General features: G+C 44.7%; 1 protein-coding gene across 3 annotated transcripts in view; it reads left to right on the forward strand.

Annotated features, from left to right (window-relative positions):
- The window catches only part of LOC106592971 (uromodulin), a 32,890-nt gene extending 13,822 nt beyond the window's left edge, over positions 1 to 19,068 (forward strand). The window contains exons 1-10 of one of the 3 annotated variants that reach the window (XM_014184326.2): positions 11,043 to 11,173; positions 11,762 to 11,886; positions 12,200 to 13,009; positions 13,126 to 13,212; positions 13,349 to 13,536; positions 13,643 to 13,800; positions 14,013 to 14,255; positions 17,691 to 17,850; positions 18,775 to 18,850; positions 18,966 to 19,068. In XM_014184326.2, the coding sequence (XP_014039801.1) occupies positions 11,799 to 11,886; positions 12,200 to 13,009; positions 13,126 to 13,212; positions 13,349 to 13,536; positions 13,643 to 13,800; positions 14,013 to 14,255; positions 17,691 to 17,850; positions 18,775 to 18,850; positions 18,966 to 18,985 (1,830 nt within the window). In that variant the 5' untranslated portion in view covers positions 11,043 to 11,173; positions 11,762 to 11,798 and the 3' untranslated portion in view covers positions 18,986 to 19,068. Of the gene's footprint in view, positions 1 to 11,042; positions 11,174 to 11,761; positions 11,887 to 12,199; positions 13,010 to 13,125; positions 13,213 to 13,348; positions 13,537 to 13,642; positions 13,801 to 14,012; positions 14,256 to 17,690; positions 17,851 to 18,774; positions 18,851 to 18,965 lie in introns of those variants that run through there. The other 2 variants (XM_045709638.1, XM_045709634.1) reach the window with 2 other exon arrangements.

A 19,068-nucleotide genomic window follows, 5' to 3' on the forward strand; every position in this document is an offset into this window, starting at 1 on the left:
CATAAGGAAAGTGCCCTGCTTGATCAGTGGCCCACCCTTGTGAAGAGACAGGGGTCATAAACGATGAAACACATCCTCCTCCACTCGCCACTATATCAGACAATACGATAATGTATTCAGAGTTCCAGTACGTGAGGTCTGCAGCCTCTGCGTTAAAAGGACACACATGTCAAGTACAGAACTAAGCCAACTTCAGCGTGAGCTTTGGTTTTGAATGGTATGAACTTTGAACGCTTATTCACTACAGAAGTGATACTTGCTAGCCGTTGAGTTAGCAGCGGCCGCTGTAAACGTGGGCTAGGAAAGGACGGACGACGGACCCAGTCTACCACAGACGAAGATACTACAACGTATCCACTTTACCACCATTGACATTCTTCCGAGGACAGGAAGATCTGTTGGCCAACATCTACGACCAATCTACCGAAGCGCAGCTCAGAGTAAATATTTATTGCATTTTCCTTTTCCAAATGGGCGGTAATTTAGAAAGCATAAGATTCTGTATTTACGATAGCATAGCTGTTTCTGTGTTCCTCAGTCTTCCCGCTCTTTCATTCAAGCCCAACCCCCTTTCTTTGTTTAACAAGTCGCCATGTCGGCTCCGTCCACCAGGGACGTTTTCTGCATAACATCATTTGTATTCCGTGTATATGTAATTCTGTGTGATTAGTTAGGAATTTAGTAAATAAATAATTAAACCCAATTTTGTATTGCTGATTCAACTTGTTAGCCAGGGTTCGTGAAGTTTACCAAGAATTTACAACTTTCATTATGAGACTGAAAATAAGATGAGGATTAATATTGACGGCTATCGATGTAAAATATAAATAGGTCTTTAAGAGTTTATTCGGAAGATAACGGCTCTATAAACACTCTTCCGTGGTGTCCCGACTTTCTAGTTAATTACATTTACATGATTAGCTTAATCAGGTAATATTAATTACAGAGGATTTTACAGAATAGCATGTCATATCACTTAATCCGGCATAGCCAAAGACACGACAGACTATAAAGAGTTGTAACCTAACCCTGTTTATTTGGGTGTCACGGCTGTTAGAAGGAGCGGACCAAGATGCAGCGTTTGTGTTCCACATATTTATTTAACCCGTGAAACTGAATGCAATACATAAATAAACTTACTAGACCAAAACAACAAACCGTGACGCAGAGAAGGAAACACACTACTCAAAATAATCACCCACAATACAACAAGAGGACAAACATCAACTTAAATATGGCCTCCAATTAGAGACAACGACAACCAGCTGCCTCTAATTGGAGGTCATGCCAAACAATAACCAACCTAGATATACAAAACTAGAACTAAACATAGAAATACAAAAAGGGACAAAACACCCCCTGTCATGCCCTGACCTACTCTACCATAGAAAAGAACAACTTACTATGGTCAGGACGTGACAGTACCCCCCCCCCCCCCAAAGGTGCGGACTCCGACCGTACCTAAAAAAACAAAAAAACAAACCCCCCCTAAACAACAACCCCACCCCCCACCCCCAAAAACAAAAAACACAAAGGGAGGGTAGGGTGGGTGACTAATGTCTATGGCGGCGGCTCTGGTTCCGGGCATAGTACCCCCACCGCCCGCTGATCTCCCCCCCGGTTCTCTATGTCCGGAGGAACCAGACCATGGATCATCGCCGGAGGCTTCTGACCACCAACCGCCGCTGAAGACTCTGGGCTACAGGCCGCCGCTGAAGACTCTGAGACTCTCTCAGTAGGTTGCGGGCTGCAGGCCCTCTCAGTAGGTTGCGGGCTGCAGGCCCTCTCAGTAGGTTGCGGGCTGCAGGCCCTCTCAGTAGGTTGCGGGCTGCAGGCCCTCTCAGTAGGTTGCGGGCTGCAGGCCCTCTCAGTAGGTTGCGGGCTGCAGGCCCTCTCAGTAGGTTGCGGGCTGGGAACTGTCGCCGGAAGCTCTGGACTGGGAATGCGAACAGGAGGCCTGATGCGTGGGGCTGGCACAGGAGGCACCAGACTAGTAACACACACCTCAGGGCGAGTGCGAGGAGCAGGCACAGGACATACTGGGCTATAGAGGCGCACTGGATGGAGAGTGCGAGAGGCAGGCACATGCTCACCACAATAAGCACGGGGAGTTGGCTCAGGTCTCACCTCTGGCGCCGCTAAACTACCCGGGGGGGGGGCTGCCTTGTGCTTCCCTAAATCCTCCATAGCCCTGGATATACTCATCCTCATCTCCTCCCATGTCCACAGGTCCCACTCACGCTGCTTGGTCCCTTCGTGGTGGGTGATTCTGTCACGGCTGTTAGAAGGAGCGGACCAAGATGCAGCGTTTGTGTTCCACATATTTATTTAACCCGTGAAACTGAATGCAATACATAAATAAACTTACTAGACCAAAACAACAAACCGTGACCCAGAGAAGGAAACACACTACTCAAAATATTCACCCACAAAACACAAGAGGACAAACATTAACTACTTCTCTGGGCAAGGTGGGACGTGACCGTGCCACACTATTCAACAGCCAGTGAAATAGCATGGCGCGAAATACAAAACAGCAAAAATATCATCATTTCAATTTCTCAAACATACGACTATTTTACACCATTTTAAAGATACACTTCTCCTTAATGTAACCACATTGTCCGATTTCAAAAAGGCTTTACAGCGAAAGCAAAACATTAGATTATGTTAGGAGAGTACATAGACAAAAATAACCACACAGCCATTTTACTAGCATGGAGAGGCGTCACAAAAACCAAAAACACAGCTAAATGAAGCACTAACCTTTGACGATCTTCATCAGATGACACTCCTATGACAATACATGTATGTTTTGTTCGATAAAGTTCATATTTATATCCAAAAACAGCATTTTACATTGGCGCGTGATGTTCAGAAAATGTATTCCCACCAAAACTGCCAGTGAATGAGCACATCAATTTACAAAAATACTCACAATAAACGTTGACAAAATACATAGCAAATATTTTAAGAATTATAGATACAGTACTCCTTGATGCAACCGCTATGTCAGATTTTAAAATAGCTTTTCGGCGAAAGCACATTTTTCAATATTCTGAGTACATAGCTCGCCATCAAAGCAAGCTATACAGACACCCGCCAAGTTCTGGGGTCACCTAAACTCAGAATTAGTATTATAAATATTATCTTACCTTTGCTGATCTTCGTCAGAATGCACTCCCAGGACTGCTACTTCCACAAATGTTTTTTTTGTTCGAAATAATCCATATTTATGTCCAAATACCTCCGTTTTGTTCGTGCGTTCAGGTCACTATCGAAAGGCATAATGCGCGAGCGTAATTCGAGACATGAAAAGTCAAAATGTTCCATTACCGTTATTAGAAGCATGTCAAACGTTGTTTACTATCAATCTTTATGGTATTTTTAACGTACAAATGCGATAATATTCAAACCGGACAATAGCGTATTCAATAGCCAAACGTACCTGCGCAGAAAACAACTCATTGGTCCCAGGCAGTCCACTCATTGACTGAGCTCCTATTTTCTGCCCGGTTACAGGAGAATGATGAAAAAACTTTCTGAAGGCTTTTGACAGCCAATGGAAGCCTTAGGAAGTGCAACGTGACCCCACAGACACCGTAGTTTCGATAGGCATTCAAAAGAACTACAAATCTCAGATCTCCCACTTCCTGGTTGGATTTTTCTCAGGTTTTTGCCTGCCATATGAGTTCTGTTATACTCACAGACATCATTCAAACAGTTTTAGAAACTTGAGTGTTTTCTATCCAAATCCACTAATAATATGCATATTCTAGTTTCTGGGCCAGAGTAGTAACCAGTTTAATTTGGGAATGTTTTTCATCCGTCCGTGAAAATACTGCCCCCTACACTTTAAGAAGTTAAATATGGCCTCCAATTAGAGACAACGACAACCAGCTGCCTCTAATTGGAGGTCATGCCAAACAATAACCAACCTAGAAATACAAAACTAGAACTAAACATAGAAATACAAATAGGGACAAAACACCCCCTGTCACGCCCTGACCTACTCTACCATAGAAAATAACAACTTACTATGGTCAGGACGTGACATTGGGCTTTAACTCTACTTCATTGGGTGACCGTTAACGCTCCATTACTGCAGTAATTAATAGTGTTCAATTGTTTTGAAGAAATCTAAAAGTCTCTCCTAGAATAATTACCACAACAGCTTCACTGGCTATTTGGTTTTAATGGCTATTTGACTCTGAACTTGAGGGCCTGATAAAACCATGGTGTGCCATTAAGGCTATCCAATTAGATAAGTTAGTTAATGTTTATGTGTTTTGCTGTGTTGGCATTTATTACCATTTGAGAGCAGGGCTGTAGCGTGGGTCAACATTTTAGTGGTTTGCTGATAAGAAAAATGTGGTTGGCATTTATTACCCCCAGAGCACTTAAGAAGAAGACAAGGGCCGTGTTTGAATACCCATACTAGCGAACGCCATACTTAAACTGCATACTATGTACTCATCTTCGCATACTATTTAGCATGTACCAGAGCCCCACAGTGGAGGTGTCATAATACCCATAAAACCTTGCGGTCAAACAGGGAAATGGTTCCAATTGTTTTTCAGTACTTCAAATAAGGGCTTTGTTTCGTGTAGGCTTACCCTGGCATGACATTTTGATAACCATGTAAATCTCTCTCTGACAAGGTGAGACAACATTTTCCACAAAAATTGGGTACTATGTCATATGTGGAATACGTCATTGCTCTCTCTCTATCTCTGCTGCGTCACGGAGCCGTTGGGTCCGCCATGCGACCTCATTGGATAACACTGGGCAGCCCTGAGCCAGCCTTCTTCTTTCACTGTGCATCTCGTCACTCAAATCCAAGATGGCGTAGTAGTCAGACGTCTTTTTGTCTTCATCTTGTCGTGTCCCATGTATATATCTTTTTATATATTTTTTCTTCGCATATTTTTGTATATTTTTCTTAACCTCAACTACAACATACTCCCCTGCAATCCGCCTCACCCAATGTGGTATGGATCTGCTATTTCTTCACCTCTGAACCGGAACCCTCAACAGAAGCTAGCCAGAAAACTAGCTATTAGCTAGAAGCCAGCTAGCAAATGCTAGCGGTCATCAGCTACCATTAGACCGGACAACTCTCGCCAGTCTGCACAGCGCGACTCAAACCAGAGCAAATCGGACTTATTTTTTTTCTCCATATCTCCGGATTTCTACCGCAAGCTCTGAACCTTTCACCTGGATCAACGCAGCTAGCTAGCTGTTAACCGAGTGGCCACTCCTGGCTAACGTCTCTGTCCCGAAGAAAGAACCAGTTATCCTGAAGCTAGCCTTGCTAGGCTCATCTCCCGGTTATCTGAGGAGGTCCACCAGCCACTCCTTGGGCTACAATACCTATTTTGCCAATTGGCCTGGACCCCCGCCGACCCTTCACGACTGGACTACCGACCTAATTCACCCGAGGGGGATTGTCAGCTGGCTCCTCAGTCGCGACGTCCCCTGAATGCCCATCTGCTGGCCCGCTAGCTGTCTAGAGCATATCGGACAGGTAGCTTAAGAGGCCCATCGGACAAATTCTTTGGCCACTATACCTATTCTGCCAGTTGGCCTGGACCCCTTTAACCACACGAAGCCCTGCTGATCCACGACGACTGGTCTGCAGATGTAACAGCACGAGGGGGCTACAACAGACTTTCTTCCGTCACAACGTCCCTCTAAGGCCCTTCTGCTAGCTTGGTATCCCTGGCCCGCTAGCTGCCTGAATCGGCGTGTCTCAAGCCCGAGCCACTCACTGGACCCCTATGATTACTCGGCTACGCATGCCTCTCCCTAATGTCAATATGCCTTGTCCATTGCTGTTTTGGTTAGTAATTATTGCCTTATTTCACTGTAGAGCCTTTAGCCCTGCTCAATACGTCTTAGTTAACCCTTTAATTCCACCTCTCACACATGCGATGAACTCACCTGGTTTAAATGATCTCTCTCATTGTCACTCAGTGCATAGGTTTACCTCCACTGTATTGACATCCTACCATACCTTGTCTGTACATTATACCTTCAATCTATTCTACCGCGGCCAGAAACCTGCTCCTTTTACTCTCTGTTCTGAACGTACTAGACGACCAGTTCTTATAGCCTTTAGCTGTACCCTTATCCTATTCATCCTCTGTTCCTCCGGTGATGTAGAGGTTAATCCTGGCCCTGCAGTGCCTAGCTCCACTCCCATTCCCCAGGCACTCTCATTTGTTGACTTCTGTAACTGTAAAAGCCTTGGTTTCATGCATGTTAACATTAGAAGCCTCCTCCCTAAGTTTGTTTTATTCACTGCCTTAGCACCCTCTGCCAACCGGGATGTCCTAGCTGTGTCTGACTCCTGGCTTAGGAAGACCACCAAAAACCCTGAAATTTCCATCCCTAACTACAACGTTTTCAGACAAGATACAGCTCCTACTTTTAAAAATCCACCTTACCAGAAACAAGTCTCTCACCGTTGCCGCTTGCTAGAGACCACCTTCTGCCCCCAGCTGTGCCCTGGACACCATATGTGAATTGATTGCCCCCCATCTTTCTTCAGAGCTTGTGCTGTTAGGTGACCTAAACTGCGACATGCTTAACACCCCGGCCATCCTACAATCTAAGCATGATGCCCTCAATCTCACACAAATTGTCAATGAACCTACCAGATACAACCCCAAATCCGTAAACACGGGCAACCTCATAGATATCATCCTAACCAATCTGCCCTCCAAATACACCTCTGCTGTCTTCAACTAGGATCTCAGCGATCACTGCCTCATTGCCTGCGTCCGTAATGGGTCTGCGGTCAAACGACCACCACTCATCACTGTCAAACGCTCCCTAAAACTCTTCAGCGAGCAGGCCTTTCTAATCGACCTGGCCCAGGTATCCTGGAAGGACATTGACCTCATTCCGTCAGTAGAGGACGCCTGGTTATTCTTTAAAAGTGCTTTCCTCACCATCTTAAATATGCATGCCCCTTTCAAAAAATGTAGAACCTGGAACAGATATAGACCTTGGTTCACTCCAGACCTGACTGCCCTTGACCAGCACAAAAACATCCTGTAGCGTACTGCATTAGCATCGAATAGCCCCCGCGATATGCAACTTTTCAGGGAAGTTAGGAATTAATATACACAGGCAGTTAGGAAAGCAAAGGCTAGCTTTTTCAAACTAAAATTTGCATCCTGTAGCACAAACTCCAAAAAATTATGGGACACTGTAAAGTCCATGGAGAGAATGAGCACCTCCTCCCAGCTGCCCACTGCACTGAGGCTAGGAAACACTGTCACCACCAATAAATCAGCGATAATTGAGAATTTCAATAAGCATTTTTCTACGGCTGGCCATGCATTCCACCTAGCTACCCTTACCGTGGTCAACAACCCTGCACCCCCCACACCAACTTGCCCAAGCCTCCCCCATTTCTCCTTCACCCAAATTTAGATAGCTGTTGTTCTGAAAGCGCTGCAAAATCTGGACCCTACAAATCAGCCGGGCTAGACAATCTGGACCCTCTCTTTCTAAGATTATCTGCCGACATTGTTGCAACCCCTTTTATTAGCCTGTTCAACCTCTTTCGTATCGTCTGAGATCCCCAAAGATTGGAAAGCTGTTGTCCGGACCTCCGCGGTCATCCCCTCTTCAAAGGGAGAGACACTCTAGACCCAAACTGTTACAGACCTATATCTATCCTAACCTGCCTTTCTAAGGTCTTCGAAAGCCAAGTTTACAAACACATCACCGACCATTTCGAATCCCACCGTACCTTCTTCGCTATGCAATCTGGTTTCCGAGCTGGTCATGGGTGCACCTCAGCCATGCTCAAGGTCCTAAAAGATATCATAACTGCCATCGACAAGAGACAATACTGTGCAGCTGTATTCATCGACCTGGCCAAGGCTTCGACTCTGTCAATCACCACATTCTTATCGGCATACTCAACAGCCTTGGTTTCTCAAATGACTGCCTCGCCTGGTTCACCAACTACTTCTCAGAGTTCAGTGTGTCAAATCGGAGGGCCTGTTGTCCGCACCTCTGGCAGTTTCTATGGGGGTGCCACAGGGTTCAATCCTCAGGCCGACTCTTTTCTCTGTATACATCAATGATGTTGCTCTTGCTGCTGGTGACTCTCTGATCCACCTCTACGCAGACGACACCATTCTGTATACTTCTGGCCATTCTTTGGACACTGTGATAACTAACCTCCAGACGAGCTTCAATGCCATACAACTCTCCTTCCATGGCCCCCAACTGCTCTTAAATGCAAGTAAAACTAAATGCATGCTCTTCAAATGATCACTGCCCGCACCTGCCCGCCCGTCCAGCATCACTACTCTGGACGGTCTGACTTAGAATAAGTGGACAACTACAAATACCTAGGTGTCTGGTTAGACTGTAAACTCTCCTTCCAGACTCACATTAAACATCTCCAATCCAAAATTAAATCTAGAATCAGCTTCCTATTTCACAACAAAGCACCCTTCACTCATGCTGCCAAACATACCCTCGTAAAACTGACTATCTACCGAACCTTGACTTCGGTGATGTCATTTACAAAATAACCTCCAACACTCTACTCAGCAAATTGGATGCAGTCTATCACAGTGCCATCAGTTTTGTCACCAAAGCCCCAAATACTACCTACCATGGTGACCTGTATGGTCTCGTTGGCTGGCCCTCGCTTCATATTCGGTGAAAAACCCACTGGGTCCAGGTCATCTATAAGTCCTTGCTAGGTAAAGCCCAGCGTTATCTCAGCTCACTGGTCACCATAGTAGCACCCACCCGTAGCACGTGCTCCAGCAGGTATATTTCACTGGTCAGCCCCAAAGCCAATTCCTCCTTTGGCCGCCTTTCCTTCCAGTTCTCTGCTGCCAATGACTGGAATGAACTGCAAAAATCATTGAAGCTGGAAACTCATATCTCCCTCACTAGCTTTAAGCACCAGCTGTCGGGGCAGCTCATAGATACTGAACCTGTACATAGCCCATCTGTAATTAGCCCATCCAACTACCTCATCCCCATACTGTTATCTATTTTATTTAGTTTTCTCCTTTTGAACCCCAGTATCTCTACTTGTACACTCATCTTTTGCACATCTATCACTCCAGTGTTTAATTGCTATATTGTAATTATTTTGCCATTATGGCCTATTTATTGCCTTACCTCTGTTATCCTACCTCATTTACACACACTGTATATATTTTTTTCTATTGTATTATTTACTGGATGTTTGTTTATTTCCATGTGTAACTCTGCATTGTTGTTTTTGTCACACTGCTTTGCTTTATCTTGGCCTGGTCGCAGTTGTAAATGAGAACTTGTTCTCAACTGGCCTACCTGGTTAAAGGTAAAAAAAAGATGTATGAACTACACATTGACACGTCCAGCCCAAGTTGGGAGGTTTAAAAAAAAAAATGTACGTAGTCGCCTAAGTTCCATAGTGTTCCTTTAACTAAAACACAGCAAATAAAAATGTGCATGCGCAGAAACACATGTACTTATCTAAATAAAAACCTGTTTTCGCTTTATCATTATGGGGTATTGTGTGTAGATTGATTAGGGAAAATTTGATTTTTATGCATTTTAGAATAAGGCTGTAACGTAACAGGACAGGACAGGAAAGCCTGTGCAGATACATTGGAGGGCGGGTCACAGGAAGAGTGGTCACAGTTGGGAGGACACAGGTAGAATGGGATCAGAGACCATAGAAGAAGTCAAGCATGTGGCCTTGGATGGTCTAAGCCAGCGGTCCCCAACCTTTTTTGGGCCACGGACCGGTTTAATGTCAGACAATATTTTCACGGACCGGCCTTTAAGGTGTGGTGGATAAATACACAAAATAAAATGATACGACCGGCATAAAAACTGTGGTATTTTTTAAATATAATAATAAACGTGAATCCACTGTGTACTCGTATGCAACTTTATTAGCAGCGTCCTCGTAACATCGCACCAACAACATAACATGATTAACATCCTCTCTGCCCCCTAACACTCTCTGGTCGCTATGGTAATGTTTAAACATGCCTTAAAAATAAGATACAACACAAAAACAAATATAAAGTGCATGAAAAATACAACTCACCATAACGCTAAATCAATGGGAGCCCTGAGCTTGTTTCTTTGCAACGAGACGGTCCCATCTAGGGGTAATGGGAGACAATGACACCCGAAGTGTGTTGCTTATGTCCAGTCTACTCCGTAATTTTGTTTTGGTTGCTGTCACTGCAGAAAATCCCGCTTCACACAAATAGGATGTCGGAAATGGCAACATGTTTTTCAGTGCTGTTGTGGCGATCTCAGGGTATTCTGCCGTGACTTTAATCCAGAACACCGGCAGAGTTGTTGTCTCGAACATACTTTTAAGGCCGCCGTCATTTGCGATCTCCAGCAGTTGATCTTCTTCTTGCATAGACATGCTGGATTCACCTGGTTTGTTGACAAATGGGTCGCGAATCCATTCCTTGGCAGTTCGTGGGTCTTTTGTGGTTGGGAAGTAGCGCTCAAACTCTTTTAAAAGCAAAGACAGGTGATCGTGCACCAGCTGGGACAATGAAGGCTCGGGCTCAGTCTCTTCCAAAATCCCCGCGAATGGTTGTTTTTATCTCATTTTGCTAGCTTGTGGGTTTAATTTTAGCGGCAACGTATCACGTGACCGAGACAAGCGTCAAGAGTGAGTCATAGACGGATGTAACAGAGGGAATCCGGTCATTTTTCAAAATAAATCATCGTTCAGACTCAGATAATAAATAAAACGGAAATAATGTAAGTTATTTATTCTTTCTCTGCAGCCCGGTACCAAATGACCCATGGACCGGTACCGGTCCGCGGCCCGGGGGTTGGGGACCACTGGTCTAAGCTGCTGCCTCTGGAATATATGCATACCGCTGCAACACCAATACCACCAGTCCCTGGCACACTGTCTTTTATTAAAGAGAGATAACACAGAGATAACTAAATGAAAGGCATGTCTAACTTTGTAGTTTGAGGTCAGGTTAAATATTGCTTTACTATAATCTGATGACCCCAATTTATTGTTTCCCAGAAACAATATACAATAGTGATGATGTCATACTCCACATCACTGTCTGGAACACCCCCGTAGTACTGGAAGGGTTTATAATGTCAGAAAAACAGAGAGATTGACAGTTCACATCATCAAACCACACAGGTAAGTTTACAAGTTTCTTAGGCAATTGATAGAATTCATGATAAGTTTAGTGGTCTCGTGCACTTTAAAACTAGCCATTCAACCAAATCTGGAGCTTCAATAAATGTATCAGTTAGAAGTCAGGTGTGCATTCAAGTTGTACACTATTGATTAACCTTTTACTGCAGTGGGTAAATCAGGGTCACACAGAGTGTTTCTTGGTAGTCTTAAACAAATCTACTTTGAAACAAAGGTATCCACCTCACACACATGGATATGGGCTTACAAAAATATATGACACCTGAACCATGTCAGATAGAGTTTTAATGTATTCAATTTTGAGTTTGCTTCCCAATATTACACTTTATATACATCACATAAGACTGAAATATAACAAAACTGTTAGACATTTTGACATTTACAAAAAAATAATGTTTATTAATTATGAAAAATATTAATAACATTTCACCCATGAGGGCACTAGGTCATTTGACGGCAGGAAAGGGCTACTGCTACATAATAGGGAATGTTGTGCTTCAAGAAATCTGTGGAATATATAGATTATAAGAGGAGTCATAAAATTCTTTCCAAATGTTTCTGTTTTGTTAGGAAAAGCTTTACATCTGGTTCTTTACAACCTCAAGGCATGACGAGCAGTAACATGGGTCGTCCTCTGATAACGCCAGGCTTACTACTTCTAATGCTGATACCTGCCATCACAGCTGATAGCTCCGGTAAGGTTGAACAACTGAGGAAGTGCATCTAGACAAGATTATCTCTGTTTACATCTGCAAAAATATATGTATTTGATTTTGTTATATTTGATTTGACAATTCATTCAAAATACATTCCATGTTACTCCCAAAATAGTTTAGGATACATACACAAAAAAGTCAAGAGACTTGTTTCCGTTGTGGTCTCCATATTATTGTTAATGTTATTTTTTTAATGTTCTGTTGCTGTATTGTCCTGTAGCGGTCTCTAACTCCTTGATATTAGCCATAGCCTTAACTCAAGGAAAATCAATAGTAGTTGTTTCCTTCACAGGTTCTGTTGTCACCAGCTGTGAGGCATGTCACCCGCATGCTGCCTGTCGTGCTTCTCTACTCAACAATGAGGTAGAGGTTGAGTCTTCCTCATCCAAGTTAGTCACTTGCAACTGTAAATCAGGCTTTGTCGGCAACGGCATCACCTGCTACGACCTCAAGCTCTGCGCTGGCGGCTCCTGCTGTCGTCAAGGTTACCGCTGGTCCTCGGAGCTGGGCTGTGTGGACGTTGACGAGTGTTCCCTCCCAGACCAACCCTGCAGCCCTCCTCAGGTCTGTGAGAACACCCCCGGATCCTTCAACTGCCTGGTGCCTCCTGAAGACGACCTCCGCTCCAGTCCTGGTTCTGACTCCCGCTCAGTGCAGTTTCAGTGTGGGGGGAGACGGTGTCCAGTGGGAGAGGACTGTATCAGTGTTGGTGGATCATCCCTCTGTGCAGACCCCTGCCAGCACTACTCTGTACTGAATGATGCATGGCGTTCCACCACCAACAACGGTGCAGCTAGCGGCTTCCACTGTGACACGTCTGTCAACTGGCAGGGCTGGTATCGCCTGTTCCTGGGGAACACCAGTGTTCAGATGCCAGAGAGGTGTGTGGAGATGTACATGTGTGGAACCGCTGCCCCCCTGTGGCTCACAGATCCCCATCCCCAGCTGTTAGACGGGGTGGTTCAGAGGGGCGTCTGTGGACACTGGTCCTCAAAATGCTGCACATTCAGAGAAAATCCCATCCACGTCAAAGCCTGCTATGGAAACTACTATGTCTACAAGTTTGTCCCTACAACAGGTTGCTACTTGGCCTACTGTGCAGGTACAGTACAATGCTCGTCTTTGATTCTTAAGGACGTCAAGAATATTCAAGATGTCTGGAATGCACTCCAATTAGTCACATCAAATCTATTCCCCCTATCCCACCTGTCCTTCTAGATGTCAACACCAAGGTGTGTTCTACATGTGGAGTATTTGATGCCTGTGTAAGTGATGATAAGATCAACTGGAGGTGTGAGAGGAAAGGTGAGTGTTAAAGAAAAACAAAAATAAAGAGGTGTAAATATTGTCCCAACAGAGACACCACAGCAAAGATCAGGAGTTAATCCATATCTTTGTTTTGTGTGTTTTTGATTGGTAACATTCTGAGTTTTTTGCTTAGCTCTGGAGCTGGTCTGTGGGCGTAACTTCATACAAGTGGTCCTTCAAATGGATAACCTGGAGACCGGACATCTGGATCCTTCCTCTGCTCACCTGGCCGACCCCAGTTGCTCAGTCCACCAGGAGGCTAACGGCACGGTGTGGTACCAGGTGGAGCGCAGGGAGGGACGCTGTGGAAACACTCTGGAGGTGAGAACACATTACCTCAGTTTGTCCCAAAAATGTATGCAATGGAGGAGTAACTGACAATGCATTTAATAAATCTATCTTATGACCTTTTTTGTCTTTTCCCCAGACCAACGGCACCCATGCTGTCTACTCCAACAGCCTATTTGTTTACCCATTAAATGCAAGAAACAACTCTCTCTCTCGACCTCTGAGCCTTCCATTCTCCTGTGCCTATCCCCTGGAATCAGAGAGCAGCCTGGATGTCGCCATCAAACCCTACCTGCTGTGAGAAATAGGATTTAGTATTTTTGTAGGCCTACTTCTCCCAAACGGTTTGTTTTTCATTTCATCATCATCATCAAACTTCATCATCAACTCAAGCTGTCATGATGAGCTACATTTAGTCTTATCATTCCATAATAGATCTGACTTCCAAACGTCAGTAATAAAGATGAGGTTGTCTCATATCTGGTTGCTTCATGTTCACCTCTCGACAGGACGGAGGGTGGAGTTTCAGGTTTAGGTGCCAAGGCCGAATCATTCATGTCTCTGTATCGAAACGCCAACTTCACAGAGGCGTATCCACCTGGAGAAGTCCTCCTGCCAGTGGGCTCTGCCTTGCACGTGGGCGTGTCCATAGACGAGACAAACGACCAGTTGGTGGTGGTTCTGGAGAATTGCTACGCGACTCACACCCCCAACTTTGATGATCTTATGCGATACGTCCTTATTCAGAACAGGTCTGTCCGTGCCTTCTTGAGTTGTGTCTGACCATTTACTAAAACTGTTTTTCTATATGAATATTTAAATATTTATTTGCCAGCAGCATACCACCCTGCATCCCGCTGCTTGCTTGCTTCTGAAGCTAAGCAGGGTTGGTCCTGGTCAGTCCCTGGAAGGGAGACCAGATGTTGCTGGAAGTGGTGTTGGAGAGCCAGTAGGAGGCACCCTTTACTCTGGTCTTAAAAAAAATATCCCAATATGCAAAGGCAGTGATTGGGGACATTGCCCTGTGTAGGGTGCTGTCTTTTGGATGGGATGTTAAACAGGTGTCCTGACTCTCTGTAGTCACTAAATATCCCATGGGACTTATCATAAGAGTAGGGGTGGTAACCCTAGTGTCCTGGCTAAATTCTCAATCTGACCTTCATACCATCATAGCCACCTAATCATCCCCAGTTTACAACTGGCTCATTCATCCCTGTAACTATTCCCCAGGTCATTGCTGTAAATGAGAATGTGTTCTCAGTCAACTTACCTAAATACATAAAATACAAATTGTATCATACCCTTTGACTTATTCCACATTTTGTGTTACAGCCTGAATCCAAAATGGATTCAATATTTTGTTTTCTTCACCCATGTGAATAACGAAGTGAAAACGTGTTGTTTTTCTGTGCACATTTATTGAAACTGAAATACAGAAATATCTAATTTACCCCCTTGAGTAAATACATATTAGACTCACCTTTGGCAATGATTACAACTGTGAGTTTTTCTGGGTGAGTCTTTAAGAGCTTTGCACACATGGATTGTACAATATTGGCACATTATTATTTAAAAAATCCTTCTTCAAGCTTTGTCAAGTTGTGTGTTGATCATTGCTAGACAAGTCTTGCCATAGATTTTCAAGCTGATTTAAGTCAAAACTGTAACTAGCCCACTCAGGAACATTCAATGTCATCTTGGTAAGCAACTCCAGTGTACAGTCGTGGCCAAAAGATTTGAGAAACACACATATAATCATTTTCACAAAGTCTGCTGCCTCAGTTTGTATGATGGCAATTTGCATATACTCCAGAATGTTACGAAGAGTGATCAGATGAATTGCAATTAATTGCAAAGTCCCTCTTTGCCATGCAAATGAACTGAATCCCCCCAAAACATTTCCACTGCCTTTCAGCCCTGCCACAAAAGGACCAGCTGACATCATGTCAGTGATTCTCTCGTTAACACAGGTGTAAGTGTTGACGAGGACAAGGCTGGGGATCACTCTGTCATGTTAATTGAGTTTGAATAACAGACTGGAAGCTTCAAAAGGAGGGTGGTGCTTGGAAACATTGTTCTTCCTCTGTCAACCATGGTTGCCTGCAAGGAAACACGTGCCGTCATCATTGCTTTGCACAAAAAGGGCTTCACAGGCAAGGATATTGCTGCCAGTAAGATTGCACCTAAATCAACCATTTATCGGATCATCAAGAACTTCAAGGAGAGCGGTTCAATTGTTGTGAAGAAGGCTTCAGGGCGCCCAAGAAAGTCCAGCAAGCGCCAGGACCGTCTCCTAAAGTTGATTCAGCTGCGGGATCAGGGCACCACCAGTATAGAGCTTGCTCAGGAATGGCAGCAGGCAGGTGTGAGTGCATCTGCACACACAGTGAGGTGAAGACTTTTGGAGGATGGCCTGGTGTCAAGAAGGGTAGCAAAGAAGCCACTTCTCTCCAGGAAAAGCATCAGGGACAGACTGATATTCTGCAAAAGGTACAGGGATTGGACTGCTGAGGACTGGGGTAAAGTCATTTTCTCTGATGAATCCCCTTTCCGATTGTTTGGGGCATCCGGGAAAAAAAGCTTGTCCGGAGAAGACAAGGTGAGCGCTACCATCAGTCCTGTGTCATGCCAACAGTAAAGCATCCTGAGACCATTCATGTGTGGGGTTGCTTCTTGCCTAAGAGCACAGCCATGAATAAAGAATGGTACCAACACATCCTCCGAGAGCAACTTCTCCCAACCATCCAGGAACAGTTTGGTGACGAACAATGCCTTTTCCAGCATGATGGAGCACCTTGCCATAAGGCAAAAGTGATCACTAAGTGGCTCGGGGAACAAAACATCGATATTTTGGGTCCATGGCCAGGAAACTCCCCAGACCTTAATCCCATTGAGAACTTGTGGTCAATCCTCAAGACGTGGGTGGGCAAACAAAACCCCACAAATTCTGACAATCTCCAAGCATTGATTATGCAAGAATGGCCTGGCATCAGTCAGGATGTGGCCCAGAATTTAATTGACAGCATGCCAGGGCAGATTGTAGAGGTGTTGAAAAAGAAGGGTCAACACTGCAAATATTGACTCTTTCATGTAATTGTCAATAAAAGCCTTTGACACTTATGAAATTATTGTAATTATACTTCAGTATTCCATAGTAACATCAGACAAAAATATCTAAAGACACTGAGGCAGCTGACTTTGTGAAAATTAATATTTGTCATTCTCAAAACTTTTGGCCATGACTGTATATTTGGCTTTGTGTTTTATGTTATTGTCCTGCTGAAAGTTGAATTTGTATCCCTGTGTCTGTTGAAAAACACACTGAACCAGGTTTTCCTCTATGATTTTGCCTGTGCTAAGCTCTATTCCGTTTATTTTTATCCTAAAAAACGCCCTAGTCCTTGCCGATAACAAGCATACCCATAACATGATGCAGCTACCACCATGCTTGAAAATATGAAGAATGGGTCTCAGTGATGTGTTGTGTTGGATTTGCCCCAAACATAACACGTTGTATTCAGGACATAAAGTTAATTTCTTTACCAAATGTTTTGCAGTTTTACTTTAGTGCCTTATTGCAAACAGAATGCATGTTTTAGAATATTTGTATTCTGTACAGGATTCCCTATTTTCACTCTGTGATTTAGGTTAGTATTGTGGAGTATCTACAATGTTCTTGATCCATGCGTAGTTTTCTCCCATCACAGCCATTAAACTAACTCTGTAACTGTTTTAAAGTCACCATTGGCCTCATGGTGAAATCCCTGAGCAGTTTCCATCCTCTCCGGCAACTGAGTTAGGAAGGATGCCTGTATCGTTGTAGTGACTGGGTGTATTAATACTCCATCCAAAGTGTAAATAATAACTTCATAATGCTCAAAGGGGTATAACTTCTTAAGTAGATTTTTACTCTTGAATTTATTAAGGCTTGCCATAACAAAGTGGTTGAACACTTATTGACTCAAGACATTTTAGCTTAACATTTTTATGAATTTGTAAATGTATTTCCACTTTGACATGATGAGGTACTGTGTGTAGGCCAGTGACACACAATCACAGTTTAATCAATATTAAATTCAGGCTGTAACACAACAACATGTGGAAAAAGTCAAGGCGTGTGAATACTTTCTGAAGGTACTGTATTTAATAGGTTTTTTATGCTCTGGGTGAAAATGATTCTGTCACAGGTGCCCTAGTGACCATCATCAGGTGAGGGTAGACGAGAGCGGATCATCCCTCAGGGCTCGCTTCTCTGCTCTGCTGTTCCTGTACCAGGGAGACTACCGGGACGTCTTCCTACACTGCAGCCTCAGCCTTTGTGACCAGAGGAGGTCCTCCTGCACTCCGGTTAGTCCTCAACTCCTCCACAGTCTCCCTCTCTCTAGTCCTACTGAGTGTCTCCCTGGTGTCTCCCTGGTGTCTCCCTGGGGTCTCCACGGTGTCTCCCTGGAGTTTCTGCCTCAATGGACTGGTGTCTCCCTGGTGTTTCTGCTTCAGTGTCTGGTCTCTCCCTGGTGTTTCTGCCTCAGTGTGTGGTGTCTCCCTGGTGTTTCTGCCTCAGGGTCTGGTGTCTCCCTGGTGTCTCTGCTTCAGGGTCTGGTGTCTCCCTGGTGTTTCTGCCTCAGGGTCTGGTGTCTCCCTGGTGTTTCTGCTTCAGTGTCTGGTGTCTCCCTGGTGTTTCTGCTTCACTGTCTGGTGTCTCCCTGGTGTTTCTGCTTCACTGTCTGGTGTCTCCCTGGTGTTTCTGCTTCAGTGTCTGGTCTCTCCCTGGTGTTTCTGCCTCAGGGTCTGGTGTCTCCCTGGTGTTTCTGCCTCAGTGTCTGGTGTCTCCCTGGTGTTTCTGCCTCAGGGTCTGGTGTCTCCCTGGTGTTTCTGCCTCAGGGTCTGGTGTCTCCCTGGTGTTTCTGCCTCAGTGTCTGGTGTCTCCCTGGTGTTTCTGCTTCAGTGTCTGGTGCCTCCCTGGTGTTTCTGTTTCAGTGGCTGGTGTCTCCCTGGTGTTTCTGTTTCAGGGTCTGGTGTCTCCCTGGTGTTTCTGTCTCAGTGTCTGGTGTCTCCCTGGTGTTTCTGCTTCAGTGTCTGGTGTCTCCCTGGTGTTTCTGCTTCAGTGGCTGGTGTCTCCCTGGTGTTTCTGTCTCAGTGTCTGGTGTCTCCCTGGTGTTTCTGCCTCAGTGTCTGGTGTCTCCCTGGTGTTTCTGCCTCAGTGTCTGGTGTCTCCCTGGTGTTTCTCCTTGAGGTCCGTTCCCTCTGACTGTCTTTGGTCTCTCTCCTCAGAACTGTGGTAGAAGAATGTCCCGCTCTGTCTCCACCTCGGCCTCCCAAAAGTCCCTCACTGTCGGACCAATCACCTGTGAGTATTTTTGATATCATCACACTCACCTCAAAGTAACTTGTGCACAGTCAGACACACACATACACACACACCCCTCACTAGTAACCTTCTCTTTGCACTGTTTGTCTTCTAGGGACCAAAGGGCCAGAGTGAACCAGACAGCACTGCAATGAGACAACAGAGAGCTTCTGTATCTTAACGATTATTAAATAATAAAGTGAAGCTTTATACTATTA

The sequence above is a fragment of the Salmo salar genome, chromosome ssa02 (genome assembly GCF_905237065.1).
Source record: "Salmo salar chromosome ssa02, Ssal_v3.1, whole genome shotgun sequence".
Taxonomy (NCBI): Eukaryota; Metazoa; Chordata; class Actinopteri; order Salmoniformes; family Salmonidae; genus Salmo; species Salmo salar.